The 25,934-nt window shown below is 49.8% G+C and overlaps 10 protein-coding genes across 10 annotated transcripts; 3 read left to right on the top strand and 7 right to left on the bottom strand.

Moving 5' to 3' along the window:
* Window positions 1–528: 528 nt before the first annotated feature.
* On the top strand, window positions 529–1,470 carry N7508_005603 (uncharacterized protein; the record flags this gene model as incomplete). The annotated part of the gene is made up of 1 exon (XM_058463669.1): window positions 529–1,470. The coding sequence occupies one exon, from the start codon at window positions 529–531 to the stop codon at window positions 1,468–1,470; it is 942 nt and encodes a 313-aa protein (XP_058320147.1).
* Window positions 1,471–2,079: 609 nt separating this feature from the next.
* Window positions 2,080–3,427, bottom strand: N7508_005602 (uncharacterized protein; the record flags this gene model as incomplete). The annotated part of the gene is made up of 2 exons (XM_058463668.1): window positions 2,080–3,350; window positions 3,397–3,427. The coding sequence occupies 2 exons, from the start codon at window positions 3,425–3,427 to the stop codon at window positions 2,080–2,082; spliced, it is 1,302 nt and encodes a 433-aa protein (XP_058320146.1).
* Window positions 3,428–3,675: 248 nt separating this feature from the next.
* N7508_005601 (ESCO family N-acetyltransferase) lies at window positions 3,676–4,881 on the bottom strand (the record flags this gene model as incomplete). The annotated part of the gene is made up of 2 exons (XM_058463667.1): window positions 3,676–4,798; window positions 4,850–4,881. 2 exons carry the CDS (start codon window positions 4,879–4,881, stop codon window positions 3,676–3,678), a joined length of 1,155 nt encoding a protein of 384 aa, XP_058320145.1.
* Window positions 4,882–6,499: 1,618 nt separating this feature from the next.
* N7508_005600 (18S rRNA pseudouridine methyltransferase) lies at window positions 6,500–7,654 on the top strand (the record flags this gene model as incomplete). The annotated part of the gene is made up of 3 exons (XM_058463666.1): window positions 6,500–6,605; window positions 6,835–7,124; window positions 7,178–7,654. Coding segments are annotated over 3 exons (873 nt in total), but the record flags the coding sequence as incomplete, so codon positions are not given.
* Window positions 7,655–9,084: 1,430 nt separating this feature from the next.
* On the top strand, window positions 9,085–11,246 carry N7508_005599 (VOC family protein; the record flags this gene model as incomplete). The annotated part of the gene is made up of 2 exons (XM_058463665.1): window positions 9,085–9,260; window positions 9,314–11,246. 2 exons carry the CDS (start codon window positions 9,085–9,087, stop codon window positions 11,244–11,246), a joined length of 2,109 nt encoding a protein of 702 aa, XP_058320143.1.
* A 34-nt stretch (window positions 11,247–11,280) lies between these two features.
* On the bottom strand, window positions 11,281–11,460 carry N7508_005598 (uncharacterized protein; the record flags this gene model as incomplete). Its single annotated transcript, XM_058463664.1, has 1 exon — window positions 11,281–11,460. One exon carries the CDS (start codon window positions 11,458–11,460, stop codon window positions 11,281–11,283), a length of 180 nt encoding a protein of 59 aa, XP_058320142.1.
* Window positions 11,461–12,173: 713 nt separating this feature from the next.
* Window positions 12,174–16,142, bottom strand: N7508_005597 (uncharacterized protein; the record flags this gene model as incomplete). The annotated part of the gene is made up of 2 exons (XM_058463663.1): window positions 12,174–13,984; window positions 14,141–16,142. The coding sequence occupies 2 exons, from the start codon at window positions 16,140–16,142 to the stop codon at window positions 12,174–12,176; spliced, it is 3,813 nt and encodes a 1,270-aa protein (XP_058320141.1).
* A 3,960-nt stretch (window positions 16,143–20,102) lies between these two features.
* N7508_005596 (putative ubiquitin conjugating enzyme (UbcD)) lies at window positions 20,103–20,901 on the bottom strand (the record flags this gene model as incomplete). Its single annotated transcript, XM_058463662.1, has 5 exons — window positions 20,103–20,242; window positions 20,296–20,479; window positions 20,594–20,623; window positions 20,751–20,802; window positions 20,858–20,901. The coding sequence occupies 5 exons, from the start codon at window positions 20,899–20,901 to the stop codon at window positions 20,103–20,105; spliced, it is 450 nt and encodes a 149-aa protein (XP_058320140.1).
* A 497-nt stretch (window positions 20,902–21,398) lies between these two features.
* Window positions 21,399–22,853, bottom strand: N7508_005595 (acyl-CoA dehydrogenase; the record flags this gene model as incomplete). Its single annotated transcript, XM_058463661.1, has 4 exons — window positions 21,399–21,445; window positions 21,497–21,606; window positions 21,676–22,591; window positions 22,649–22,853. The coding sequence occupies 4 exons, from the start codon at window positions 22,851–22,853 to the stop codon at window positions 21,399–21,401; spliced, it is 1,278 nt and encodes a 425-aa protein (XP_058320139.1).
* A 464-nt stretch (window positions 22,854–23,317) lies between these two features.
* Window positions 23,318–25,697, bottom strand: N7508_005594 (uncharacterized protein; the record flags this gene model as incomplete). Its single annotated transcript, XM_058463660.1, has 4 exons — window positions 23,318–24,138; window positions 24,194–24,470; window positions 24,518–25,349; window positions 25,411–25,697. 4 exons carry the CDS (start codon window positions 25,695–25,697, stop codon window positions 23,318–23,320), a joined length of 2,217 nt encoding a protein of 738 aa, XP_058320138.1.
* Between the last annotated feature and the right edge of the window lie 237 nt (window positions 25,698–25,934).

Here is a 25,934-nt window from a genome sequence, read left to right as displayed (position 1 = left end):
GTTCATGTTCTACCTTTGTATGAACTTATATTGTAATTTCTTTGAAGATACAGGTTATGCACATGCATGTGCATCCGACGAAGATAGGTCGTACTGACTCACATTTCGCGTTGACGTTAACGTTAACTTACAGGTACATGTATCCATGTGGCAAGATAGTGTGCAACAATATCTTGTACCCAACACAAGACCAACACAAATCAATCCGAGGCGAATAAAGAGACTTCAAATTCAAGCCCAATACAAGCGGTGGCCATCTATTATAACGGCCCAACACTTCAGTGTAGATCCACAATCACTCAATATTCAGCCCTCTGCTCTACTCTAGACTCGGACTCAAGATTCAACATATTGCGGCTGAGCTCCCAAATCATATCAAATACAAAGTGAAGTTTCAGCCCTTGTAAAATGCGGCATGGCCAACCTTAATGTCAGAAAGTAAGCAGAATACGAGGCCAAAACGCTATATGACTTCGACTCGTCCTCCACTCTCCCTTGTACAACCAACAAACACCCACCTTAGCCAAGATGATGCGCAAAAAAGAAGCGTATACCCAAATCACACCCATCCCCTCCAACGTACCCCGCCAACTAGCCCTGGACATCCTCCACAGCCACAGCGAAATAATCACCCTGAACCCACTAGTCCTCTCGCACCGCCCGATCAAAGCGCCCCGAGATGCAGTCTCAGATGAGTACTACTCAACCTGGTACGAAATCACCGAACGAGTGCAATACCTGCCCGGCCTGGGAAAGATGGGCTCAGGCAAAATAAGCTTCAAAGGCTGTTTCCACGACGAAACTTGGGGTCTCAAGACTCACACATATGCACCGATGAGCATAGATCTGCAGAGCAAATGGCGCATTGCAGGCAACCAGCCTGACGAGCCGCCCGATCTGGAAGGGCGGGAACCGCGCTCAGCAGGTGCGCCTGCGAACGGACTTTATCTGCGCGAGGATGTTGAGATCTCGTGTAATTTGACGCTCATGTCATTTGTCAAGGGTCAGCTTAAGGCTGCGTCCAAGGTTCTTGTGGATCGGTTGATCAAGAAGGCTGAGTTACTTGATGAGGGTGCTTTGCAGGCTATGATGGAGGATGGCAAGTTGAGGACGTTTAATCCGGCTGATCGGTCGAGTTTGATGATGTCGCCTTCGGTTAGGTATTCGGATCGGGAGAGGAGGAGGTCGTCTCGGTGGTCTTCTCAAGCTTCTGAGTGTGACTATGACAATGAGCAGGAAAGTCAGGGAAGCCAGGGAAGCCAGGGAAGGGGCTCTGTGTCTGGGTGGAAGAAGTATTCTTTGTCGCCCCGATATAATCAGGAGCAGAAGGGCTTTATTGCGGAGTTGCCGGCTGATACATATCATCCACGGCCTAGTCCTGGGGTTGAGAAGTATTCTGAGTTGCCGAGTCCTGATATGCGGTTTTCTTCGAATCGATATGATGGGCATCCTGCTGAACTTCCTCAGTAAAGAGGGATTGGAAGAACTATAATGAGAAAGACGAAGGACCTTTATACCTGGTGGCGGAGTATGACTTGGAGTTCTGCTTTTTTATCATGATCATCTAGCATGCTACCTGTGTGATGTTTTCGGAGAAGGCTTTGAAGCTTTTGGTCATTCTATCTATGTATTGAAGCAATTGGATATAATTATGTTCCACGTTCAATATAGTAGGCATCACCAGCGGAATGGGAATGGCTGGTCACGTAAAAATGACTACTACTACTCCTCCATCCCATAAATGATAAATGCAATTCAGAGATTTAGCAGGCATTCTATTTGATCTGGGTTCCAGTTCAAGGGGTATTCTTATCCTGTAATGAAGTAGATGTGATATAGTTTTGAATATCGAAAAGTCGAAGATGTACAATATAGAAAGGAGGAGGAGGATGATCATGAAGAGAAAGCAAGAAGCAAATATATAGAACCAGCAGTGCACCAGTCAAATACCAAAATAACAATACGCCAACTTCATACAATCATTCATTCATGTATACAATCACCTATGCCACGCTATAAGAGAAAAACAAAGAGAATACAGTCCCGCTGTACCACTCTAATCCGAACCCATCACACATATCACTCAACCTTACGATTCTCATAATGACCCCTAAGATCATCCACCTCCTTCTGCAACTTAGTCAAATCAGCCAAGATATCCAAAGCATTAGAAGGCTGGGGCAGAGGTGCATTCTCATCGTTCTCATCGTTGACCCTCGACACAGATGGGCCATCACTACTACGAATAACCGAATCCCTCGTCCTCCTCGGCGGTGGTGGCGGAGGAGGAGGTCCAGAAGATGAACTGGACGGAACACTTCCATAAGAGGAAGCGCGCCGACCAGCTTTCAACGAGGGAGGTCTAGAGCTTGGCGAGCCCCATGAATTGAGAGAGACATCGCCTGTAGGAATTGCAGCCTGGAATTCCGCCGATGATGTTGGAGGAGGCATACTGATTCTCTTTGAAGCTAGGGATCGAGTTGGGCCGGGGCTTGGAGGGAGAGAGCTATTACTCTCCTGCTCTCGCTCCGAGTCGAATGAGGACATGGTTAGCCGGCTTGATTTTGATTGAGTGGATTTTGATCTTCGCATTTGACTGTGTCGTCGGCTGAGGGGTGGTGTTGGTGGTCGTTTCTGGGAGTGGCTACGTTGCAGGGAATCCGTTGATTCTGTTGCTGCCTGGTTCTCTGATACGGAGAAATAGTCTGCTGCCGAGGGTAGAGATACCGAGCTTGGATGGGCTGCGCCAGGCGTTGCCCTTTCTGTTGAGGAGCCATGGATTGATAGTCTGTTGGAGGATCTCGAGCGAGTATTCACTTGTGAAGAGTGTGCGTGTGTATCTGGATCTACATCACTCGCAGCCGTAGCCGAATGGCTAATCCGTTTCCCGTGATGAGACTTAGGCGGAGGCGGGGGCTTCTTCTCCCTCGTTCGGACAGTACTTTCCGGCCAGGGGGAGGATTGAGCCTCGGAGCGTAGAGAGCGCTGGGAGCGGTCTCGGGATGCGTCAGGGGCTACAGGTGCATCCCCTGATGCGGACCGGACATTGCGGTCTGCTGATATGGACGGCTGCGTGGAGGATGGCGTGGAGGATCCATCATCAGATGGAGCAGGGAGTGGAGCAGACCCAAAGAATTCACGGCGATCACCATGAGCTGAGCTCTTGGAGGCTGGTTCGCTGGCCTCGCTGTCACTTGCGGAGACGTCGGGGTTGAATGGGTTTTCGTCTGAGCTTGAGTCGTCTACCTCCAGCTCGAGGGATATGGATGACTTCCCCGGGTAGCCGTTTGCTATGGTGGGGGTGGATTGGGGAGGGTTGGGGTTGGCAGTCTGAGGATCTGCGGAATTGCCTGTTTTACAATTAGGGGTGTTTGGGATGAGAGTAAAGAGACTGACCCAGGTTTCTTGCGCGGAATGGATTTGACATCGCGAAGTGGATGAAGAGCGGAGAGAGGGGAGAGAGGGGAGCTCCCTGAGTTTCTTATCCATGAAGTTCCTACGCGCCGCGTTCCGATCGAACGTCCGGTGGCCCCGAGAGGCTACAACATTGAAACATTGAAATATGGAAACTCGAATGTCAATTTGAAAATCCCATATGGGTATGATACAGGTAAAAGAACGCTCTCTTTCTCTCTCTCGCTCTCTCTCTCTCTTCTTAATAAAATAATCTCCCCATCACCGCTCGTTATAGACATGCCATGTCTCTTCATCCTCGAAAAACTTATGTGCCAGACGCTTCCCGCTCTCCGTGGGCTGGCTGAATGCAATTTGTGCCTTGCTTATTTCCATTCCGTAAATAAAGTTGATCACCACGCAATCGAGGAGATCCAAGGCGATGCCTTTTCGCCGTGAGGATCCAGAGGTCCAGATACGAGATACTCCGACAATGGCCGGTCGTAGTTCGTCTCGCACAGAAACCGAGGAGCCATTTGCGCCATTCTGATCCGTTGCGACCGGGCGCGATTCCCAGATGCGCTCAGTCAGGCAGAGACCGACACAGCGACTGTCCTTCATATGCAGGAAAACCCGATAGCGATCTACTTTTTCGGTCGGGCCATCCTGCAGATGTTTGGGCGGCTCTGTTTGGCTCCAGAGTGTTTCGTCGTCAATTTCTGGTGACGAAAGTTCTTTGCTGACCACCTCGAGCACCTTCTTGGCTTGGTTCTTCGCGCTGGGGGACGCCTTGCGATCAACAATAACCACGTATCCTTCATCGAATCGCGTAGCTTCGTACACCCAGCGCGAGGCATTTGCGCGCATAAATGCCTTTCCCAGGTCGATTCCCGTAGCATTCATCTCGTGGAACTTTTTATGCAGCGCCGCGTCCTCGGTGTTGGAGGGGATATATTCCATCCCACAGGTGGCGCAAGTCTTCCGTGTGTCATTTCCCAGGTCAATCTGCATCTGGCGCATCACCGGCTTCTGCCCCTTCTTGGGCTCGACCGACGAGCGCACACTGTTCGAGTTGACCTCTGTCAGTGGAGACGCTGCATCCTTGTGCTTTCGCTTGAGAAAGGCAAATGTCGGCTTGCGAGTATTGGCTGGCGGGGGAGTTAATCGTGGAGGTGGCGACGAGGGTGGTGTTGTGAGATCGTCAATATCATCGAGCGTGCCTTCCGACAGCACAACGGAATTGCGACGCGACGGGCTGGACAGCACGGCCGCTGAAGATTCGCGTATGGCATATTGTAGGTTGGTCTCTGCCTCATCCGACTCATCTTGCACGCGTCTTTTCTTTGCAACGCGCTCGTCATCGTAGACGCGCCATGTTGGTCTTCCGTATGTTTTCATGAGGCCTCTGGGATGGGTTGGTTAGCTGTGGCGCATAGAATCAACCCGAAGAACATACCGCTTAAATGAATTGGTGACAGTCCACGGCATCCCTGCTTTTCCAAAATGGTCGCAAAGTGGGAGAAGTTGAGAAAGTTCCAGTTTAATCGGTGACGGCACGCGTGGGACGCTAGTCTGTTTTAGGTCATATTGTTTCGACTGCGACTACAGCCACTCACCTATCCCTTGCTGTCGACTTTGACTCTGCTGGTGTCTGATGTTTGGTGTCTGGAATCTGGGGTCTGGTCTCCAGTGGTCCGATGGGAGCTCACTGGTACAGGGCAGGAGTAAGGTGTTTATATGATCAACAGGTGGGGAGTTTAATAACCCTCTTTGCCACCTAAGCCGGGATTGTGGCCGGAATCATCAAGGAGAGCTGTAAATTTGTACAAAGTCAAGAGTGAATCTGTGAGAGTGATTGTATACACTTCCAGCCTCTCAAATTCCTCAAAATCCCCCCGTTGGCATGTTGGAGTGGCACGTCGGGCACCCCTTTCATGGGCCCAGGAACCAGTCAATCATAGCACATTATCTCGACCAATCGTACCATCGTGACACTCGATTGAAATTAAACATCCTCTCGAGAACCGCACGTTGGGTCTCCACTCACAGGCACCAACCTAGCATCCTTAGCAACCCACGACGTTATTTCCACCTAGACCGAAGCGCCAAACGGGTCACCAAGAGCGCTTTTATGCTGATTGGACCACAGCATGTGTGAGATCGAACATCACAGACAGTGATTGGTTTGACACGAGGCCAGGTTACGAGGTCTCATCACAGATTCCCTTGGCCTCTTGGCCCCCGGATTTTACTGTGCATGGGTATACAGCATAGAGTTCATACTTGACTAGTCTGCTATTTTCATGTAGCCACCTAGTCTACATCCTAGTCAGAAAAGGCTGGCAGATGCAGCCTTAGAGGCTGCTCTATTGCTTAGATGTAGCCTCGCATGGCGCCCTGGGGCTGATTTCGTATCACTTGATCCGAGCCCCCAGAAGACAGCCTTGTGCTGTAGGGAATAACCCTGGGGGAGGGGAGGACTATGGGAGACACCGGACTGATTGACCTCTGCCTCAACACTGCAGGATCTGTTACACATGCTCGTCATCTGGTCCAACTCCCAACTCCCGATGTGTCCATTTGCCTCGGAGAGTTTCGTGGGCGCCAAAGGCTGCAGGCTATGAGGTCTCTCACATCATCCTTTGTTTCTCCAGAAGTGAGGCCGTGAAGGGCTGTGAGATCCTAACGGTGGACAGCTGTTATCAGCAGCCTGCAGGGCTTTCCATAATCCAGGGTTGCTTATTTCATGTGGCATGTTGGTGCTTACTATGAGGTAGAGGCACAAGCCCTGGAGGGGCCATGTCGATCTTCCCCCGCCAGGCTCGGTGCGCTGCAGAAGATTGTCCAACGGTTCCTGGACTAGAATGTAGCGTAAGAGTACGGAGGAGGAATCTGGGGAGAATCCTAGATGAAGCGGCTATAGATTAGAGAGGACTGGAGAGTAAAGACATACACTTGTGATTCTTATCTCCATGAATATCCATATTAGGTCAGACTTCAGGTTTCAGTAGAAAGTCCCCGTTTCGGGGACTTTCTGCGAGTGTCTGCAGAAGCACGATGTACTGAGGGGAGGTATATAACACCGACGTCTGGTTCCGCTTTTCAGCGGATCTCCGACCGGACCCCCAAAATTCAACTAAAACTCTTCAACTCCCACCCCATCATCACAATGTCTGATTCAGCTCAAGCAGCAGGAAAGCGCAAGCGTGCGAGTGAGTGTCCTGGTTCTTCTGTTGTCTTTTTCCCCCGGTGGCGCCAATATGGCCATTCTGCGCCCCTCCGAGTTTTTCGATACCTGTTCGAAACCATGTCCAAGCCCTGAGATTGGTCCCCAGCTCCCTCAAGTTGTGACCGCAACTGCGGTGTGACATTGCTGGGCCAACCGTTCCTCCTTGCAGCCCTTTTTTTTTCTGTCCCTCCCGCTTCGCTACAGATTTATAGCCGACAAAATGTCTGACTCTTCTTCTCCAGGGACCCAGTCTTGTCCTCCTCCCGAGCTCCCCCAGCTCGTCGCAGAGCAGCATGTGGCTATTCCTACTCACGACAAGGACACCCAGCGCCTGATCGTGGTTCTTTCCAATGCCAGTCTGGAGACCTACCGCGCCGTTTCTAGCGGACGCAATGGATCCAAGGATGAGAAATACTCCCTGCTGAACAGCGATGAGCACATCGGTATCATGCGCAAGATGAACCGTGATATCAGTGAAGCTCGCCCAGATATCACCCACCAGGTATGAGTTGGCGATGCCATTGAAAAGTTTTGCCTCGACTAAACCTTATCAAGTGCCTCCTCACTCTTCTCGATTCTCCCGTTAACAAGGCCGGCCGCCTGCAAATTTTCATCCACACTGCCAAGGGTGTGCTGATCGAAGTCAACCCCTCCGTTCGCATTCCCCGTACCTTCAAGCGTTTCGCCGGTTTGATGGTCCAGCTGCTCCACCGTCTCTCCATCCGCTCCACCAACTCCCAGGAAAAGCTCCTCAAGGTCATCAAGAACCCCATCACCGACCACCTGCCCCCCAACTGCCGCAAGGTGACCATGAGTTTCGAGGCCCCCGTGGTCCGCACCAGGGACTACTTGGAGTCGCTGAACCCGAACGAGTCCGTTGCCATCTTCGTCGGTGCCATGGCCAAGGGCCACGATGACTTTGCCGACACCTTCAAGGACGAATCCATCAGTATCAGCAACTACAGTCTCAGTGCCAGTGTCGCCTGCAGCAAGTTCTGCCACGCCGCCGAAGAGGTCTGGGACATCCTGTGAGAGACTAGACTAAATTGCGCAGCTTGAAGCGCGCACCTTGCCGTTAGCGACGGCATTAGCCATGAGGCCACGAATTTTTTCTTACGGGCGGGGATTGAGTTGCATGACACACGCGTGCTATTTGCTGAGTGTAAAAGCCCATCTCTACCTTTCTCTCGGTTTTGTTTTTAAAGGAGATTCCAGTGTCGGGAATCACTTGACGGGACACCAAGCCTCGGGATATCGATCCCAGGTCGTTTTGGTTGGGGACTTGTGTCCTTGGGAGGCTTTCTTCTCCCCTGTCTCCGCATGACACGTTACGGGCTGGAGGGCATTTGGTTCCTTTTCGCCAGTCAGTCCTGATCCGTCTTCCATCCACAGGTTCAACCTCGACTGTGATGGGCAGATCAGAAAAAGTGAACAGCATATAGATCAGGACCCATTGACTTGGATCCTGAGCCAAGGCACATATCTTCAACTTCTGTGTTACAAATATAGCTATTTTATTCATTTTGTATGCGACGTGGCATGCAACTAGCGCCTCACTTTGGATGCACAAATGAGGGTCCGAGATGGGGGTAGTTGCAGTAGTGTGATTGTATTGTGTAATATTGTGGGAGTGTCCTCATGATTTCTTTCCTAAAGTAACCTGTCAATCCAATAATGTGTAAGTAAAGTAATCCTATCAAAATCAAGTAAATGCGTCAAGACAAGAATAGTGGCGGTCAGCACATCTGCCCAAATACAGACTGCCTGGATCGCTTCCTGGCCACTTCACCTCTCCACCAACCCACTTGAACTACTGCATCTTGACCAAGCGCCCCATCCGCCCTTAGACTCTGACCTGGCAGCCCTTTGATCCAGTCCTAGATTGGGCCTCTAACCAAACTCAGCAAATCGCCAATTTAGCGTCCGCTACAGCACACCTTGGGCCTTCACATCCGACACTACTCGCCTTGCTCTGGCTGTTTCTAGCCGTTTCAAGCTGCTGATCTCTCCGGCCATTCAGGACACCCGGTCGAAGCCAGTGATGGCTAATCAAATGTCCAAGATATACCCACCCCTGACTCCATCAAGAACTCTCCTGTCTTAAGGCCCACTGTCATCTCGGAGGGGCTGGTCTGTGGCTCGCCGTTCTGGGACGACTGCTGGCAAGTTCGTCCTTTGATTACCTTCGGGCAGGAAATCGGGGACACTGCGTGTGCCTTTACCGCGAATCTGGAGAGCTGTCGATGCTGACTGGCTGGCTGTAGGGGGTAGCTTCGGCCTCGTTTTTCCCCCCCCCCCTTGTCATAGTATAGACTGTTCTCTCACCGTATATATCCAGGCCCTCAAATCCCGGCTTTGGGTTAAATCCAACTTCCTTTCCATTTTCTACTCTTCTTCTCCCATATTCACCCCTGTCTCTCGCTTTCCCTTCCCACTATACGTCTTCGTACTTATACATCAACATGCCTGTTTCACATATCACCCTCACGGTCTCTCATCTGCCGACTTCTACGTCGTTCTTCCTATCTTGTCTTCAGCCTTTGGGCTATCAGTTCATTGGGAGACATGACGATTATATAGGTTTCGGGCAGAAGCAGGGGGAGCCTGCTGATTTCTGGATGACCGAACAGAAGCCCGGGTATGTATTTCCAAAGAGGCAAACATAGTTGAGCACAAGCTAACCCGAACTAGAGTCCCTCCTGGTGCAGTTCATGTCGCCTTCCCAGCCCCGTCAAGAGACGCCGTCGGCTCATTCTTCATCAGCGCCTTAAAGGCCGGTGGAAAGATACACGGCGAGCCCAAAGAACGGGATTCCCATACTGGGTATTTCAGCGCGGCAGTCATCGACTTCGACGGCAACAGCATTGAAGCCGTATACCGGCCGACCAGCAGTGGCTCATCAGTTGTCTCCGCCGCCAGCGGACCGACAATGGCTTTGCTGGAGAACAAAGACAGTCGGTCTGTGGTCTCCAAAGTGAGCAGCAAGGCCCCCTCTGTCAAGGCCGAGAGCGTTAAAGCAGAGAGCATCGCACCTCCAAGGTCTGAGGCCCATTCTCGCGCTGTTTCAAAGGCTCCTACTGCCATTGAGCGCTCTGCCCCAACTGTCGTGTCCCGGGCTCAGTCCCACGCACCTTCGCAGCAACAATATGCTCCCTCCCAACAACAATATGGGCTCCAAACGCCTCCGCAAACTCCCCCAAAGACCGATGATGGCAGCAAAGCAGCCAAAACAATTGTCGGCACTCTCATCGGTGCGGCAGCAGGTGCAGCTATCGCCTATGCAATGGTCAAGGGCGAGAATTCATCCAACACCGAGCAGCAAAGCCCCATGCAATATGTAACCAACTTTCCCCAGCTCAAGGCGGCACCCTCCCAAGCCTCTCACGAGGAAGAAGCGCCAGCTCCAAGCCAATTCCGAGCCTTGGAAGCGCCACCCCCGCGCAGCGAATACGGCCGCAGTGAATATGCCCGGAGTGAATATGCCCGAAGCCAATACACAGCAGCCTCAGCCCCGCGCACAACGCTCACGCGCAGCGTGACTTCCAAGAACCCGCGCGCAAGCACAATCTACGAAGGAACAGAGTTCATGCACGACGACCCCGGCCGCCGCGCCTCAGAGGGTAGCATCTACAGCATCCCCGAGGACCTCCCCTTCCGCGCAATCGAGTACCCACCCCCGAGCAACGCCTCGCAGCAGCGCTACCCCTGCAACCCATCGACTTTCATCAGCAGCTATGCAAATGACAAGCCCCGCAACAACTCTAGCGGCAGCATCCACAGCTCGTCAACCATCAAGGCCTCCCAGTCCAATGTGCAGCGTCGTCACAGCAGCGATGATAGAGACGAATACTCGACACACAGCAGCCACCACAGCCACCACAGCCAACAAACCGTCTACCGCGCAGCCTCCATCAAATCCGCCTCGATAGCCCCATCCTCGCACCGCGGCAGCCCACCCTCAGCAACAGGCACAGCAAAGGAACCAAGCATCGCCCCCTCAACCCGCTCAGCCCGCGACATCCCCCTGCCACAGGGCTCCCATACAACAACCTACAGCAGCCCAAGCATGCACAGCAAAGAAGGCGGCAGCACAGCCAAGAACTCCCACGTCTCAGCCCGCCAAATTCCCCTCCCACAAGGCTCAATCTCAACCTTCTACTCAAGCCCCAGCATCGCAAGCGATACCTACCACGGCGCCGGCGGCGAGGTAACCCGCACAGCAGACAAAACCTCTTATGTCTCCCTCTCCCCGCGAGACATCTTCCTGCCTGAATCCGTCATCGACGTCGACGTCAACTCGAACGTGACCCCCGATGACTCCATCTCTCAGGTTGGTGGCCATAGTCACGGTGGACGGTCGAGATCGAGACATTCGCACCATAGCCAGGCGCGTTCGCACCGTTCTCGCTCGCGCTCGCATCGCTCTTCGCATTCGCGCGCTTCGAAGAGGGAGCCTTCTGTTCATTCGAAGGCTGGTTCTAAGGTTGGATCGAAGGCTGGTTCGAAGTCTGGTTCGAAGTTCGATGAGCCTGTTAGACCGGCTGATTCTGTGAGTCAGGTCTCTAGGGCTTCGCAGCGGACTGCTAAGGCGCCTGAGAGTCGGAGGGGGAGTCAGGTTGTATGATCCTTGCATTTTTTGGTGACGGTCATGGTGATGATTAAGCTGATGTGATGATGATGTTGACGTTGATGTTGACGGTGCATTTCCCTCGCGTTGCATTTGCATTTCTTGCGTTCCTTTCGTTTCTTCTCTTCTTTTTCTTCTTCTTCTTCTTCTTCTTCTTCTTCTTCTTCATGGCATTGGTATACTCCCTTTCCTCGGGGTATATCATTTGCATTCTTCTACTGCATTAATTTGCACTTGCCTCTGGCATTTTGGACTGGATTTACTCTTTCTTCCCTTCCTTGATTTGACTTGACTCACCATGAATCAAGTCGAGTCCGAGTCTGAAGAGGTTGAAAAGTACAAATCCAGTTCGGGGATTTTTCGATACGACAGACCAGACCAGATTGATTCTATAAATTTGTTCTTTTTGTTTCATTACTGTTTTTGATTTGCATTTACACAGATAGAGACATACTATATTATACATACACATATCATATGGAGTTTTGGATTGGAAATTGAGAGGCATTTTCGATAAACAATCATCCTCTGACCTATGAGTGGATTCATCTTTATCCTTGTTGAATATACTATATAACCTTGTTAGGATGGATAATGTCAGTGATGAGGTTTTGGCCAGACTTGTGAAGGTGAAGATGACCCAAGATGTGGTAGCGAACTGCGAAGGGTTAGTGTGTTGATGTACTCAAAATGATACTGGCATCGAGCGGGATACAAGTTTTATTCCTCTTGGAGCCTAGGTAAAACAAAACACTGCTATAGTGACTATCTATGCGCTTCTGTTCTATTCCAGTGTGATAGAACTTTGTTCGTACGTCTAAACCTACTCGCAATAACGATCACCCTAGCCCGATATTCACAACCGAATTGATAAACCCTAAATTCAAATGCAATGCAACGCAATGAGTGCATGAATTGCACTATTCACCGCGCTATATCATCTCTCACCTCGTCCTCCACTGCAGCGAGGCCAAACCCGTTCCCGATGCCTACTCCGTTCTCAATTGATACTCTCGACGAGGGCATCTTAGTGTTAGAGAATGTGAGGAATATAATACGGCCCGATGAACACCCAATTGCTGCAGTTGTCCCAGACATGACAAAGAGAGCACGATTATCTGGTCGATACTCAGGAGGTAGCCAAAGAAGACTGACCCCATCATAGGTGATCCAGGACCTGTCATCATTCAATCCATACCCATGTTTCCTAGGCAAGGGCGTGACAAAGGTATTCGGCATTATGTCACGTAAGAGAATATCGAATTCGAATCCATAAGGATCAAGTAATCCATAGGATGCGTCTTGAGACACTGAGGTGCATCTCCCGGTAGCCAGATCCCAGATATTCACTATATTGTCAAAGCACGCTGAAGCCAGTCGACTTCCATCTTGAGACCAGGCAACTGACATAGCCAAACCACTATCAACCTCGAGCGTTGATATACACTGGCCAGTGCTCGGGTCCCAGATTTTGACCGTCTTATCCATGGATGTTGATGCAAGTCGACTTCCATCTTGTGACCAGGCAATCGATCCGATTTTGGGGCCCCTTTCAACCATTTGGGGGTAATGTTTGGTAGCTGTATCCCAGATCCTGATTGTCTTGTCCTCGGACCCTGATGCGAGTCGACTTCCGTCTTGCGACCAGGCAATTGAGTCAACTGTTCCTGTATGCCCTTCAAAAATTGACGCATCCTGGCCTTTCATTGCATCCCAAATCCTGACTGTAACATCTGCGGATCCTGATGCCAGTCGGCTTCCGTTCTGCAACCAGGCAATCGAGGAAACTACGTCAGTATGCCCGTCGAAAGTGAACACAATTTGGCCAGTAGTCGTATCCCAAACCCTGATTGTCTTGTCCCGGGACGCTGATGCGAGTCGGCTTCCATCTTTCGACCAGGCAAGTGACTCAACTAGATCGGTATGCCCCTTCAGCGTTAACTTGAAATGGCTGGTCAGATCCCATATGCTGACTGTGTTATCCATGGATGCCGATGCGAGTCGATTGTCATCTGGTGACCAAGCAATTGAGCCAGCCAGCTTGTTGTATCCCTCTACCGTAAATACACAGTGATAAGTGCTGAGATCCCAAACTTTGACTGTTCCATCTCTTGATCCCGATGCAAGATGGCGTTGTGACAAAGCAATCGAGATAACATGGCCAGTATGCCCTTCTAAAACTTGCTCGCACTGGCCAGTGGTAGTATCCCAGACTCTCAAGGTAGTATCAAAGGATGCTGAAACAAGCTTGTCTTCATCTGGCAGCCATGCAATTGATTTAACATGGCCCCCATGTCCATGGAGGGATCGTTTGCATTGACCGGTAACAGTATCCCAGATCTTGACGATGCTATCAGCCGCCCCTAATGCCAGCAGATGATGAGACCATGCAATTGAGCTGACTTCTCCAGCAGCCCCCTCGAGCGTTAAAATGCAGTGACCAGTGACGGGATCCCATATCTTAACCGTGTTGTCCCAGGACTTTGATGCGATTCGGCTTCCGTTTTGTGACCAAGCAATTGAACTGACTTCCCTAGTATGGCCCTCTAAGGTTTGTAAGCATGTACTCCAGCTCTTATCGGCTTCTAATTGGTTCATAATCCATCTTGGGCTTTGCTCTTCATAGCAAATTCTCGTGATGCTTTGAATTGGGCTGAAGATAAGAGGTGAACTGTAGACCTGAAGGGGGCTGCTTTCAATAGCAACCTTATTGTACTGAAGAAATCGAGCGGCGTCTGAAACTCGATGTAAAAGGTGTTGTGGCTCGCCAATTTGCTACTCCGCCATGCTCGTTAGCAAAATGGACGTTTTTCTAGATAGAAATTATGCATAAACACTCACCTGAAGTAAGCAGTCAAGCTTTACTATAGATGCTATGCCTTCAGGTATACGTCCTAGAATGCTCAAGGCTTCTAGCCAATGAAGGTAGTCACACCGTAAGAAGCGATCGAGTGAGCCACCATCTTGGAGGTCTTTGTCCAAAGTTTGGCTGGAGCAGCATGCATTCAGGTGTTCAATCCAGTGGACAACCCCATACCGTATTGCGGCCAGCGGATCTGGATTTGGCCTCTTGACCTGCCGAATCGGATATCCGGGGTCATTTATGCCGTAGATGTCACGTCGCAAGTTCATTTCCATGGCCTGTAGAGATTTCGAGAAAAGACTATAGTGCACATTCTCAAGGCCGCCAGGGTAGACCGAGTCAAATTTCGTTTGTAGGAGAAAGTCTTTGGCTGACTGGTGAACCAACGAGACTGTGTGTCCTTGAAGACTCAAGAAAGAACCGCAGTACCCTATAATTTCTTTAAGATCGCTGGCTTCATCCTCAGACAATTGAATATAAGACGGTATCTCACCCAATGTGAGAGGGCGGTAGACGCTCGTCGTGACATTCAGAAGAGACATGCAGATCTCAGCGTCTTCCGATTCGGTGATTTGGACCAACATTCGCTCGTAAAGCTCATTTAGGCTGGGAGGGAAGCCTCTCAACTTTTTCTCAACGTGTCTCTTCGGAACATTTGTAAGTTCCTTGCAAACCAAGGCTACCCAAAGAAAGGTGCCATTTGCATTTGAAATGAGATAGTCTTGGACACTGTCCCGTAGTCCGGTCATGTAGTTGTTGTTTTTTGCTAAGACATTGATCTTATGCCGGATGAAAGAGTCAACAGCAGCCGACAGAATGGCCTCGTTTTCAAGAATCAGTCGTGTTGGTTCTGCGTCGCGGAGGTCTCTCTCGATATTCGGCCAGTTGCGACTTGAGACTAGACACTTGATGTGCGAATTTGATGAGATCTCAACAAGAAAACTAAGAAGCTTTTCTAGATCTCTCGTGCACTCGTCAAGCGCGTCGATAATCAGGTAGGTTTCCTGCAACATCGGGTCTTTGAGGATATTAGCGAGAACTTTGCGTAATGCAAACCAGGCGTTTTCGCCTTCAAAGGGACCTTCGCCAACATGAATCTGGAGTGAGGGCTGCTGCTTTACAAGCATAGAGATGAGTCCTCGTAAGACTGCAGTAGCATTGTTGATGGCTGCGTGATTTTCTTGACAGAAGAAGAACGCGATGTTGGTGCCGTGTGTAGGTAATTCATTTATGATACCGCAAAGCAACATTGTCTTGCCCTTTCCAGGATCTCCCTTGATCCAGAGAATGCCACTGCCATGTATCCAGCTTTGGAATTGCTCATTTTCGAGCACCCAGCGGTACGAGTCATCGAGAAGACCACCTTTATCAGTCTCAATTCGATCTTTGTCGTCAAAAGGATTCGTGGACTTGAGATTTCTTAAGCATCGACGATACTCGGCAGCAGACATATGTTGCTCAAAGGCCTGAGCATGATTGGCGATGGCCACTAAGGTCTTGCGTGATCTCCGAGTTTCCTGTTGGAGCTTCTCAAGTTGTTGCAGACTCGCGCCGCTCAAAACCTTTTCGATGTTCTTATACAGAGTATGTTCTCTGTCCTTGATCAAATCCAATTGAGTGTTCCAGTTGTCGTAGTTTGCGACGTCCTTGACATATCTCTTGCTCGAGCTGCTATAAAATCTTAGCACGCTCTGCACTTGGAAGTCAATGAAGAGTTTGTATAGGTCTATCAAACTCTTCATGATTTCATCCTTCAAGCTGTCCGTCATGGACTTGGAGAGAAAATATAGCTCCATCTCAACATAGTAACGGACCTGTGAGCTAACATATCTAAGTCCCTCTTGATTATCAGCGTTGACGACAGCCGGATTCCTCAGGAAAACAAGGAGGATCGAAATGCCTGCCATCGCAACTGGCGCATAAGGGACATCCTTGAGTGCATCTCTGGCGTAGGCTTGGATCCAATCTACACCCTTGGCGAAATTTCCCACTGCGTCTCGTAGGCTCATCTTCTTTCCGAAGATTGTCATTTTGAGACTCCCGTCTTCGATGTGTTTCAGACCCAGCTCAGCTATCTGTTTTAGTTTCTCTCGACGGCCTGCCCCGTCATGCTGAGGGATCTGGTTTTTGACATCGTTGGTATGTGCCTCGCATTCTGATTCTGATGTCGAATTTTCCGTTGCTATATTGTGATATCAACACTACTGAGAAACAAGCATAGCTGTTTCTTGTCAAGTACATACCTTCAATAAGTACATGAAACAACAGGTTCTCATATGTAGACCACGCATCAGACTGTTCTAGTTTCAAAAGGTCATATGCTTTGTCCCAGAGAGAATCAGACTCAGTACCAGTGACTATGGTTTCTTCTGCTTGTATTCGAGTTGACGTGGGAGCACCTGTAGCCTGAGCCTCGGGGGTTTCCGCCTCTGTTTGGGAAGTCTTTTGGGGGGAGGTAGATATCTTATCAAAACAAAGTGGGTTCAACTGCTGGGTCCATGGGGCCGTAGGCGACGACCTTATATTGCCATTTGACCCTTTTTTTTTGGACGAGTTCCACCTGAAGAGCCCTTTCAATCGGGGTCTGATTGATTGTGTGCTGCTCATCGCAAGCTCGCTGTAAAGAGCAAGGCCCTTTTCAGTGTCCGAAGAAAATAATAGTATATATTCGAGTGTGTATTCGAGGGTGTGAAATCAACGTCAATTGATTGATATATTTTTGGAGGGAAGCAAGGCGTCGATTTGTACCTAAGCTCACCATATTATCGCGCCATTTCGCGTCGGTACCGCTATAGGCCGGATCAATCACGTTCAAAATTTCCAGCTAGGATGTAGGGTGATATGGACATGCATTAGTGCCATGATTTATATTTGGAAACGCGCCTAGGACCAATCATTTGTCGCTAAGGAAACGCAGGCAGCTGAAGAGATGGGGACGATGCTATGCATCCAGAACCGACCTGCCTAAAAGCGTCAAGACTTGAGACGTATGGGTTAGCTATTTGGGGACCAAAATGCAAGACGTTTATCGAGATCTACTATGTAGGGAGTGGTTGCCTAGTACAATTGGGGCATTGCCGTACCTTATAACCGACCATGTCGGCTATGGCACCTTTACCGCCATTTCCCAAGGGGCTCCGGGCCTATAATCAATTCAAATAGCCCGGAGCTATTACTATCTAGAAAGATTGGCGTGAAATGGCTGCTAGTTGAGTACTTTAGGGCTAGTGCGGGAATGACTTGACTGAACTACCACGATGCGGGGCCAAGCCTCCAATAATGTACTCAAAGAGTGATTGTTGCCTTTTGACCCAAAGACCTGTGTTTCAGAACACTTTCAGTCGAATCTTCACCGCCTTATAACACTTGCATTATTCAATATAAAGATCCCCACACCTACAATACAAGCTCAACTATTCACCCAGAATAGTAAATCAAGAAGAACAACTAAATGAGGTCCACGAGTTCAAAATATTGAGCCTATGTAGGGCCAAGCTTCAACGAGGTTAACGGGTCCACAGCTCAATGTAACCAACACGAAAGCGAGGCTGGGAGAAACAAGTCCATGATTTCTAGGGAGGAAATTGTAGGCACCCTTTGGTGATTTAACATTGAGTCGCTCACAGAGGCAATGGTCAAAAAAGAAACATGAGCCTTTCGTTGCGGATTGGAATATCCCCCAATGCACCACCAAGCCTCAAGTCAAGAGACCCGTGAAGAATTTGGCAGTGAGCCAACGTTCCTTAACCGACTCAGCATCACTTCCCTCAACACGGCTCTAATATGTCTCTCTCGGCGGGCACCTCGAGGTATCAAAAATGTCGCTGCAAGATGTCGCGGAAAAAGGAGATATGGGTTTCAACAGACCTCAATTAGGATAGATGCCCTTCAACGCTTGCTACCAAGCACGTATGTGGCAGAGGCCGAGAAGTCTATGGATACGTCCTCTACTCCCAGCAGTTTACTCTACAATTCAGTCACTTGAATACGCAATGTCTAGCAAGCCTTGTGTCTGAGGGACTTGGTAAGTTCTTCCTCTTTGACCCAATACTGAATTTCTACGCTACTGGAATTTGTAGAATACATCGTGGACCAGCAAGTCAGACAGTGCCTGTGAGAGATGTGATCCCAGCAGATCTGCTGTGCCAGCCGATCAAAGAGACAAGCTTTGGGTTGGCGGGTCCAAGTGTCTAAGCAAAAATCTCTCTCTATAGCAGTTGATTGAGCTGATGTACTATCCCGGCCCTAGATTTATCCCAAAAATGAAAGTGCGGCTGCTCACGCTGCAGGTATGTGAGCCTCTTCCCAGTCCTGTCTGAAACTGGACTGACTTCAAAGACGGGGACCAACCAGATCCGTAGACATTCGACCACAATAGACGAGCGTAAGGACCACGGCTCTTTGCCGTCTCGTCGTCCCTATTGTTGGCCACCAGCGTATATAAGTCATGAAATGTCTCGCCGATCTACAGCTAATGTTGGACAGTGCACCAGAGTGAGCTCATCAGAGAGGTCCCTAAGGATCCAGCACTACCGTCAGTGCCCTACACAAAGCCATGGCGTACACACTATTCCTGACCCCGTACGCTTCAATCCACGCAGCATGGTGAAGAACATACACCAGAGGAGCGGGCCAATAATAGGTGCAAATATTTGATTGCGAACTTTACTGCATGGAAGCTTGAGACGTCCATTCTTCTTGATAATGTGATTGATTTATCGCGCCTTCCGCTGCACTATATCATTTATTTGTGCAGTTTCTTGTGCTCCAAACAAGAACACCATTCCTGATTTCCATGCCATTATACATAGGAACAGCCCATCGCCAACCGTGAAACATCCTTGTGGGGAGTCAGTCCTATCGCCGGATCGGTGATAGGACTAAGGTAGCACTAGGAAGACACGTAGTAAACGCAAGTACCTCGGGCTCCAATCTCCAAGAGATGCGCGTAGTTGGCTGTCGAAGGCAGGAGGGTGCTATAAAAGCAGTTTTTTCCTGTTAGATTAATACAGCGATCACTCACAATATCTAACCAATTTTCCACGAGAAACAAGGGTCGACATGTCATTACAACAGGGGCCATGAAGCATTAGACAGTCTCTTTACGAACATCTCAAAACGAATGTACTATTTCATGCACTATCATTGCCTGAGCTTGGCCTCTTTTTTTATTTATTGTCGGTCATTTTCGAGAGCTTCGGGTTGATTATCTAGATCATTTAGAGGTGATATGAAGCCACTTAGCTACTATGAGGTACTGTGAGATACTAAGAGGTACAGTTGAAATTATCACCAAGGGACCTGCCTGGATTGTGCTACTCGTAGGAAAGAGATCGGGCCTTAGCACCTAGCACAAGCCACAGAAGACCTCACGATGACGAGTCCAAATCATCGGTAACTGCATCTAGCCTCCATCTTTATCGTTCAACCGCAGAATTCACCAACCCGAAGGAACCCGCAGAGCAGCACTGTAGAAAGAAGATATTTTTGGAAGCACACTCAATCCTTACGAGAAATCTCAGAACAGAAACCTTGAAAAAAAAAGATGCCATGCATGAAGAAGTTGGTCATAAGGATCGTTGGAGTATGACATTGGGTCCCGGATTTCTCAAACGCAACGAACATGAGACGTTAAATCCCCAAACTGCGCGGACACGCGCGCAGGAGGAAAACAAGCAAGCGCGATCACGGAGGAGAGACAGGCATTTAAATTTGAAGACATAGAAATGGTTCAAGATAGTGCAAGAAAAAGACAAGCAGAAGAAACGTTTCTACGACCACGGGGTACGCCAGGCTTTCGCGGGTTCTGAATCTGATTCTAACGTGGGTTGCGGGGCACAAGAACGGCGAAGCGGAAAGATGCAGAGCGACGAAGTTGGAAAAAGATCGAGAGGTATTTGTGTGGTCGAGTGGGAGGTCATAAGGGCCGCGGAGAAAGGTAGGAATGGAGGAGCGAAGAAAACATGATATTGGTTTGTCGTTTCAAATTCTCAAATAGCGTACTTGCGGGTCCATTCGCGGGCTGTCGACTCGTAGCGAAGGCGATCAGTCTTGTAGACGTGCGCAATTTCGGGAACGAGAGGGTCATCCGGGTTAGGGTCTGTGAGCATCGAGCAGATAGAGAGCAACACTAGAATATGTTAGTTTCGTGATGTAGATGTGTGGTAAGGCTAGGATACTCACCCTTGGAAATGGTGAGTGCAGGGCTCCATTGGTCCCTCAAGATATCCAGACAGATGCTGCCGTTGGAGTTGATGTTGGGGTGGTAGATGCGGGTAGTGAAGTTGACTTTGGGAGGCTTGAAGGGGTAGTCGGTAGGGAAGTGAATGGACAGGAAGAAGACACCGCCTGAGTATGGGGAGTCACCCTAAAGTGAACATTAGTACCGTGCGGCTGAGACTTGATCCCTCTGGGTTTGGTGGGGAGACAGATGGCCTCCCTCACCAGGGTCCCTAGAGAAGAACGAGAAGAAATGACTTACAGGACCCATAATTGTTGCTTGCCAGTGGAACTGTAGCAAAAAAAAACACCGTCAGTAATCCATGTCCATTTGTACCAATATCAGGCCACTGATCAGCAGGGCACACGTGCCCCGCCACAGCGCCAACGCCAACAAGCACCAGAATCGGATTTCATACCAGGTCCTCGCCAACAGGACCAGCGGAACAGGAGGAGGGGGGGGTCCCTGAACTTCAAAGTCAGTTCTGAATAGATCGCAAATCGTCATCTCTTGGGAAAGGCTTACCGGCCGAGGTCAGTGAGTTCCTTGTTAATGCGCTTGAGAGCCATGACGAGCAAAGAGAAAATAAAGTCAAAAAGAGGACTGGAAGAAGATTAGAAGTGTCGAAAAAGAAGAAGAAGAAGAAAGGGGAGGGACATACGATTACGTCTTTGTGTGGAAAAGAAAGAGAAAGAAGAGAAGATTGAGAGGGGGAAAAGTGGGCGGGTTTGACTCCTTACAATACCAATACCGCCACAAGATGACACATCCTGAATCATCCGAATTGGGCTATGCAACGTAGAAGTAGGCAGAAGAGTACGGAAATCCGGAATTAATTGATTATTCATGGATCGAGGCTCAGAAAATAGGGCTGAACTGGTGTCAGATTCAGATAAGGTTGAACCATTTATAAATATAATGTAAGCCGATCCTCAATATTCTACTGTATACATAAAGTAATTTTGATAGTAATCCCGATACCGTACGGTATATGCCCCTCGATGATGTCACGTGCAGGTGAGGCGCCAAATCCCGGCTTATATCAGACCGTATACTTCTTTCGTATCTAGACAAAGGCCTGCACACCAGTGATGGCACGGCCTAGAATCAATGCTGTTTCTATACATTAGTTTCTGCCCAACACATCAGGCTTGCATGACTTACCATGGATATCACTCTGGCCCTCGTATGTCTGCACTACGAAGAGATTGGCCACATGGCGCGCAATATGGTATTCATCGCTGGCAGCATTGCCACCAAAGACTTCTTGTAGACTAATAAAAGTGTTAACAATGTGTCAACCACCCATAGCTTGCCCAGGTGGAGCAGGAACGGGAACATACATTCTCGAGTTGGCCAAGGCCCGGTCACAGTTCTGACGCTTGACCATGGAGATCATCTCAGGTGTAGCCTTGCCAGCATCCTTAAGACGAGCCACTTGGACCGCAGCAAGGGTACCGTAGGCGGCATCCGTAGCAGCATCCGTCAGCTTCTTCTGGACAAGCTGGTACTTAGCCAATGGGTTGCCCTTGAACTGCTTGCGCTCAAGACTGTACTCGCGCGCACGGGCAAGACAATCCTCCAAAGCGCCCATGGCGCCAAAAGCAATGCCCAACCGGGCACTGTTCAAACAAGTAAATGGACCCTTCAGGCCCTCAACCTCGGGGAACATATTCTCCACCGGCACGGGGCAATCATCCATCTGGATCATACCAGTAATGGAAGCCCGCAGGGCAGTCTTATTCTTGATAGCAGGGGTGTCAAACGTACCCGGCGGGCAACGCGAGCGCTCAACAACGAATCCACGAATCTTACCCGTAGACTCAAGCTTAGCCCACACAAGGGCAAGGTCACAGATGGGCGAGTTGGTGATCCATGTCTTGCTACCGGACAGCAAGTACATGCCTTTCTGTGTGGGGTGTTCGCGTGCCACGGTCTCCATAGATCCAGGGTCGGAGCCGTGATTGGGCTCTGTCAGGCCGAAGCAGCCAGCCACCTGGCCCTTGGCCAAGCCAGGAAGGAATCGTTCTTTCTGCTCTTCTGTGCCGAACTCGTAGATGCCCGTCATGGCGAGTGAGCTCTGGACGGACATGCCTGACCTGTATCCTGAGTCCACGCGCTCCACTTCCTTTGTGATCAGACCGGATGCCACGGTGCTGACGCCGGCGCAGCCGTATCCTTCAATTGAGGCACCGAGGAGGCCCAGGTCACCCATCTCTTCCAGAATGCGCCGGTCATAGTCCTCGTTGCGGTAGGCCTCTGGGAAACACTGACGTCAGGTCACTATGTAGAAGCAAGGTGAGAAAAAGTACATACCCAACACCCGTGGCATGAGCTTGTCTTGGCAGTACTGGCGTGCTGTGTCTTGAACAGCTAGTTCTTCTTCTGTGAACAGCTCTGCCGCCTGCAGGGGATCCTCCCAGTTGAAGACGGCGGATGAGGCATATCGGCGGCCTGCCACGGAGGTAGGGCCAGCCTGGATTGAGCGCGCAGCAGCGCGAAGGATAGATCGATTCATCATGATCCAATATTATGTGAGGGTGTTTGTACAAGGAGAGTGTAAATTCAATAGACAATTGTTGCGGGGGAAGCTTCAAATATGCACTAACGGCGGAGAGACCTCGGCAATTTTGCAAGTTTGGGGTAAAGAAAATCACCGAGAACGGGGCCTGCGATTACATACTGTACACAATGAAGATTGTTGCACTCGGCTTGTAATGTAATTATTCGACGAGTCTGATTTGACAGATTCCCCGAGTAATTTGGTTGTTTGCCGACCGTTTCGGACTTTTTCGGTTTTCTTGCTTCGGTATGCCAAGCACCGAGGTGTATACTCCGTCAATTATGACCTCAATAATTGGCTGCTAAGTGTATATATATCCCAAGTCATCACCTCCGTGTTAATTAGGCCGTCATTATTATTTACAGGTTGTGGAACGATCAAGGGACATGGCAATAAGAAATGTCAGATCCAAGGCCAGCATATCACGCTGGCATCTGACTCTGGAGGAAGTCAAATACCCCCGTGGGGAAGTAATCCTCATCGAATCCCCACAAGTCCGCCATCATGGGATCCACCGAGCCCTCTGAGAGACCTGGCTCTTGCTTTTCGGGGCCTGGCGGCTCAAAGCCATTGCGGCGCTCAGCAGACAGCGGCGCAACCCCAAGTAACGGGGGTGGGTGATTCAATATTGTATCACGCTCGCCCAAAACCTGAGCTCCGGGAATAACCACTGGCTTGAAGAGGGATGAAGAGTCGTGGTGCGAGCTCATGGATTGTTGTGTCCCTGAGTTCCGCTTCTCCCATTCCTCAAGCCCAGTGAGCATCTTGCGGAGACCCCTTGCGATGTGGTGGCTGAGATGACGCTCACTTGCACGCTGACTGCATGAGACCATGAGCCCAACGACTCGTCCGACGAGGACACGCACGTAGCCAACATCGACGTGTAGTCCTGCCGAGGCGATTGAAGTCTGTTGGCCTTGGCTTCCTGGAATGGCCCCATTTGAGCAAACCTTCGCTGCAATTTTCAGCAGGAAGACTGCTGCAAATGTGATCATACTGTGTAAATACAGTGGGACGCCGACAAGAGCGCGCTGGATGTCTCGCTCGTCTAAACAGACTTGGAGAGTGGCAATGGCTGATTCAACAGCTAGGTTGGCACGCTTTCTGCGTTCGAATGACATTTGTCCTGAGGAGGTAGAGGAATGATATGTGCGAAGAGCAACTGAGTTCAGTTGCAGACGAGAGAAATGATAATGCATGTATACGGCCTTGTAGGGGTATGCACCGACGTAACGGCTCCCAGCTAAATTCAGTATCAGAATGTATGAACAGATATTCTTGAACACAAGACCACTCACCAAGTCTAGGAAGCCAAGCCGACTTCCAGTCCCCTATATCAAGATCAAACTGGTCGATCTTGGGAAAATCACTTTCGGGAACCTCCAAGTCAACGTCGGGTCCAAATGCAAAATATATACGGGTTAAAATTATAAACAAGTCGACTTGGCTGTGAAGTCGAAGGTCGCCTTGTGATACTGATGGTGTCTGCGTGAAGATATTGTGTTGAGTAACACTAGCATCTTCATGAATCATCGGTGGTCGACCATATGCAATAGAAAAATGATGTTCCAATGTCTGAAATTCGTTAGCGAGAGTCAACGTTTGGCTCCAAGGGCACTTACGTAGAGTAGATACCACAGCCTTGCCTGTTCAATGTGTTCTGGTGACCCTTGTACGGCCTTGCGGTAAAATTGATGCAGATTACGTTCGGTTGCAATACGAACTGCATAACCAGAAAGCTTCCAACTTACATCCGCAAGCCAGAAAGCTCCGATACATAGGGCGCGGATATCATCCATTGTATGATGATGACCTAGCATGGATTCCGATGCTAGCTTTGCAAATTCGGTGTAACAAGTATCGAATGTGCGTTCTTTGGTTGGCATGTGAAGTGCAGTAACAGCCAGAATGGCAGCAGACAGCATTGATGATGACCGTCGAACGGATGTCAAGTCTTTATGTGCCAATAATGCTCCATCCCATAGATATCGGTTGAGTACCTGATCAAACTGAAGGAACAGCTCCTCGGCTTCTTGGATATTCACCACACCCCGCGAGATGAAATCAGTGACCAATGCCTGATCTGGTGCAATATTTTGTCCTGGTGAGCTCTCGCGGTTCTCGCTCAGTTGTGTCACCTCGTATAGACTCCCCATTGGCGCTGTAACCAAAGAAGTTGCGCCGGTTTCCTCTCGGTCAAGAGAGTATTGTGGCTGCTGCTGTGAGAAACTATATTTTGATGGTCTCGAAATTAGAGCTTGACGAGCAGAATCTCCAACCGACTCCGTCCGATTGTGCTGTGCATTATCGTCGGTCGAAACGGTGGAATCTTTTCGGTTCCTCTTCTTCGAAGGTGTTTCAATCGAATTACCGCCGGCTTGGTAATATGATAGCTCCGGTAGCTGAGACTTTCTGAGTAGGTCCGTCATCGCTGATTCAATCATGGTTTTCCACCTAAACAGCCACCGGCGCAATTAGTAGGTGGCAGCTCTTAACCGGGCCATATGGCACTCACTCGGCTTCATCCTCTAGTAACGTTTGAAGGCTTTTGTTTACAACACATTCTAATCCCATGCGCCGACACCTTGAGCACACCGTGTCCGATGCTTTCATGTCACATCGAACCTTGTGCCGCTTACACTCCGTGCATGCTCGTATCCGTCGAGAAATCTTCGGGACATGAGGCCGCGAGTGGTCCTCGGGCGTGAAGCCCTGTGGAGAAGCGGACGAGGCCTCGCCATTGGCCTCGAAGTTGGTGCGATTCCGCTTCATAGTAAAGTTGAGGTCCTCCGCATGGCGCATTCCGGGGAGAAAGGCGGGGTCGCATGAAGGCGCCTGGGCTCGAATTACTCACTGTTCAGCCTGAGGCAGCCATGCGTAAGGCAGTAAGGCATAAAAGAAGATGCAAGTCACATGATTGTTATTCGCGCTATTCCCCTTGTGGCTTAATGGTGTCGCGCTCTCCAGCGCGTTCGCGTACTGCGGTGTTAAAGCTCAGCCTGGGTCCTCATTCCATCTTGACCAAGACAACTCAAGCCC

This window comes from Penicillium antarcticum (assembly GCF_028974205.1).
Source record: "Penicillium antarcticum strain IBT 31339 chromosome Unknown utg000005l_segment0_segment0, whole genome shotgun sequence".
In the NCBI taxonomy this organism is placed as follows: Eukaryota; Fungi; Ascomycota; class Eurotiomycetes; order Eurotiales; family Aspergillaceae; genus Penicillium; species Penicillium antarcticum.
This window is presented reverse-complemented; position numbering and strand designations above follow the sequence as displayed.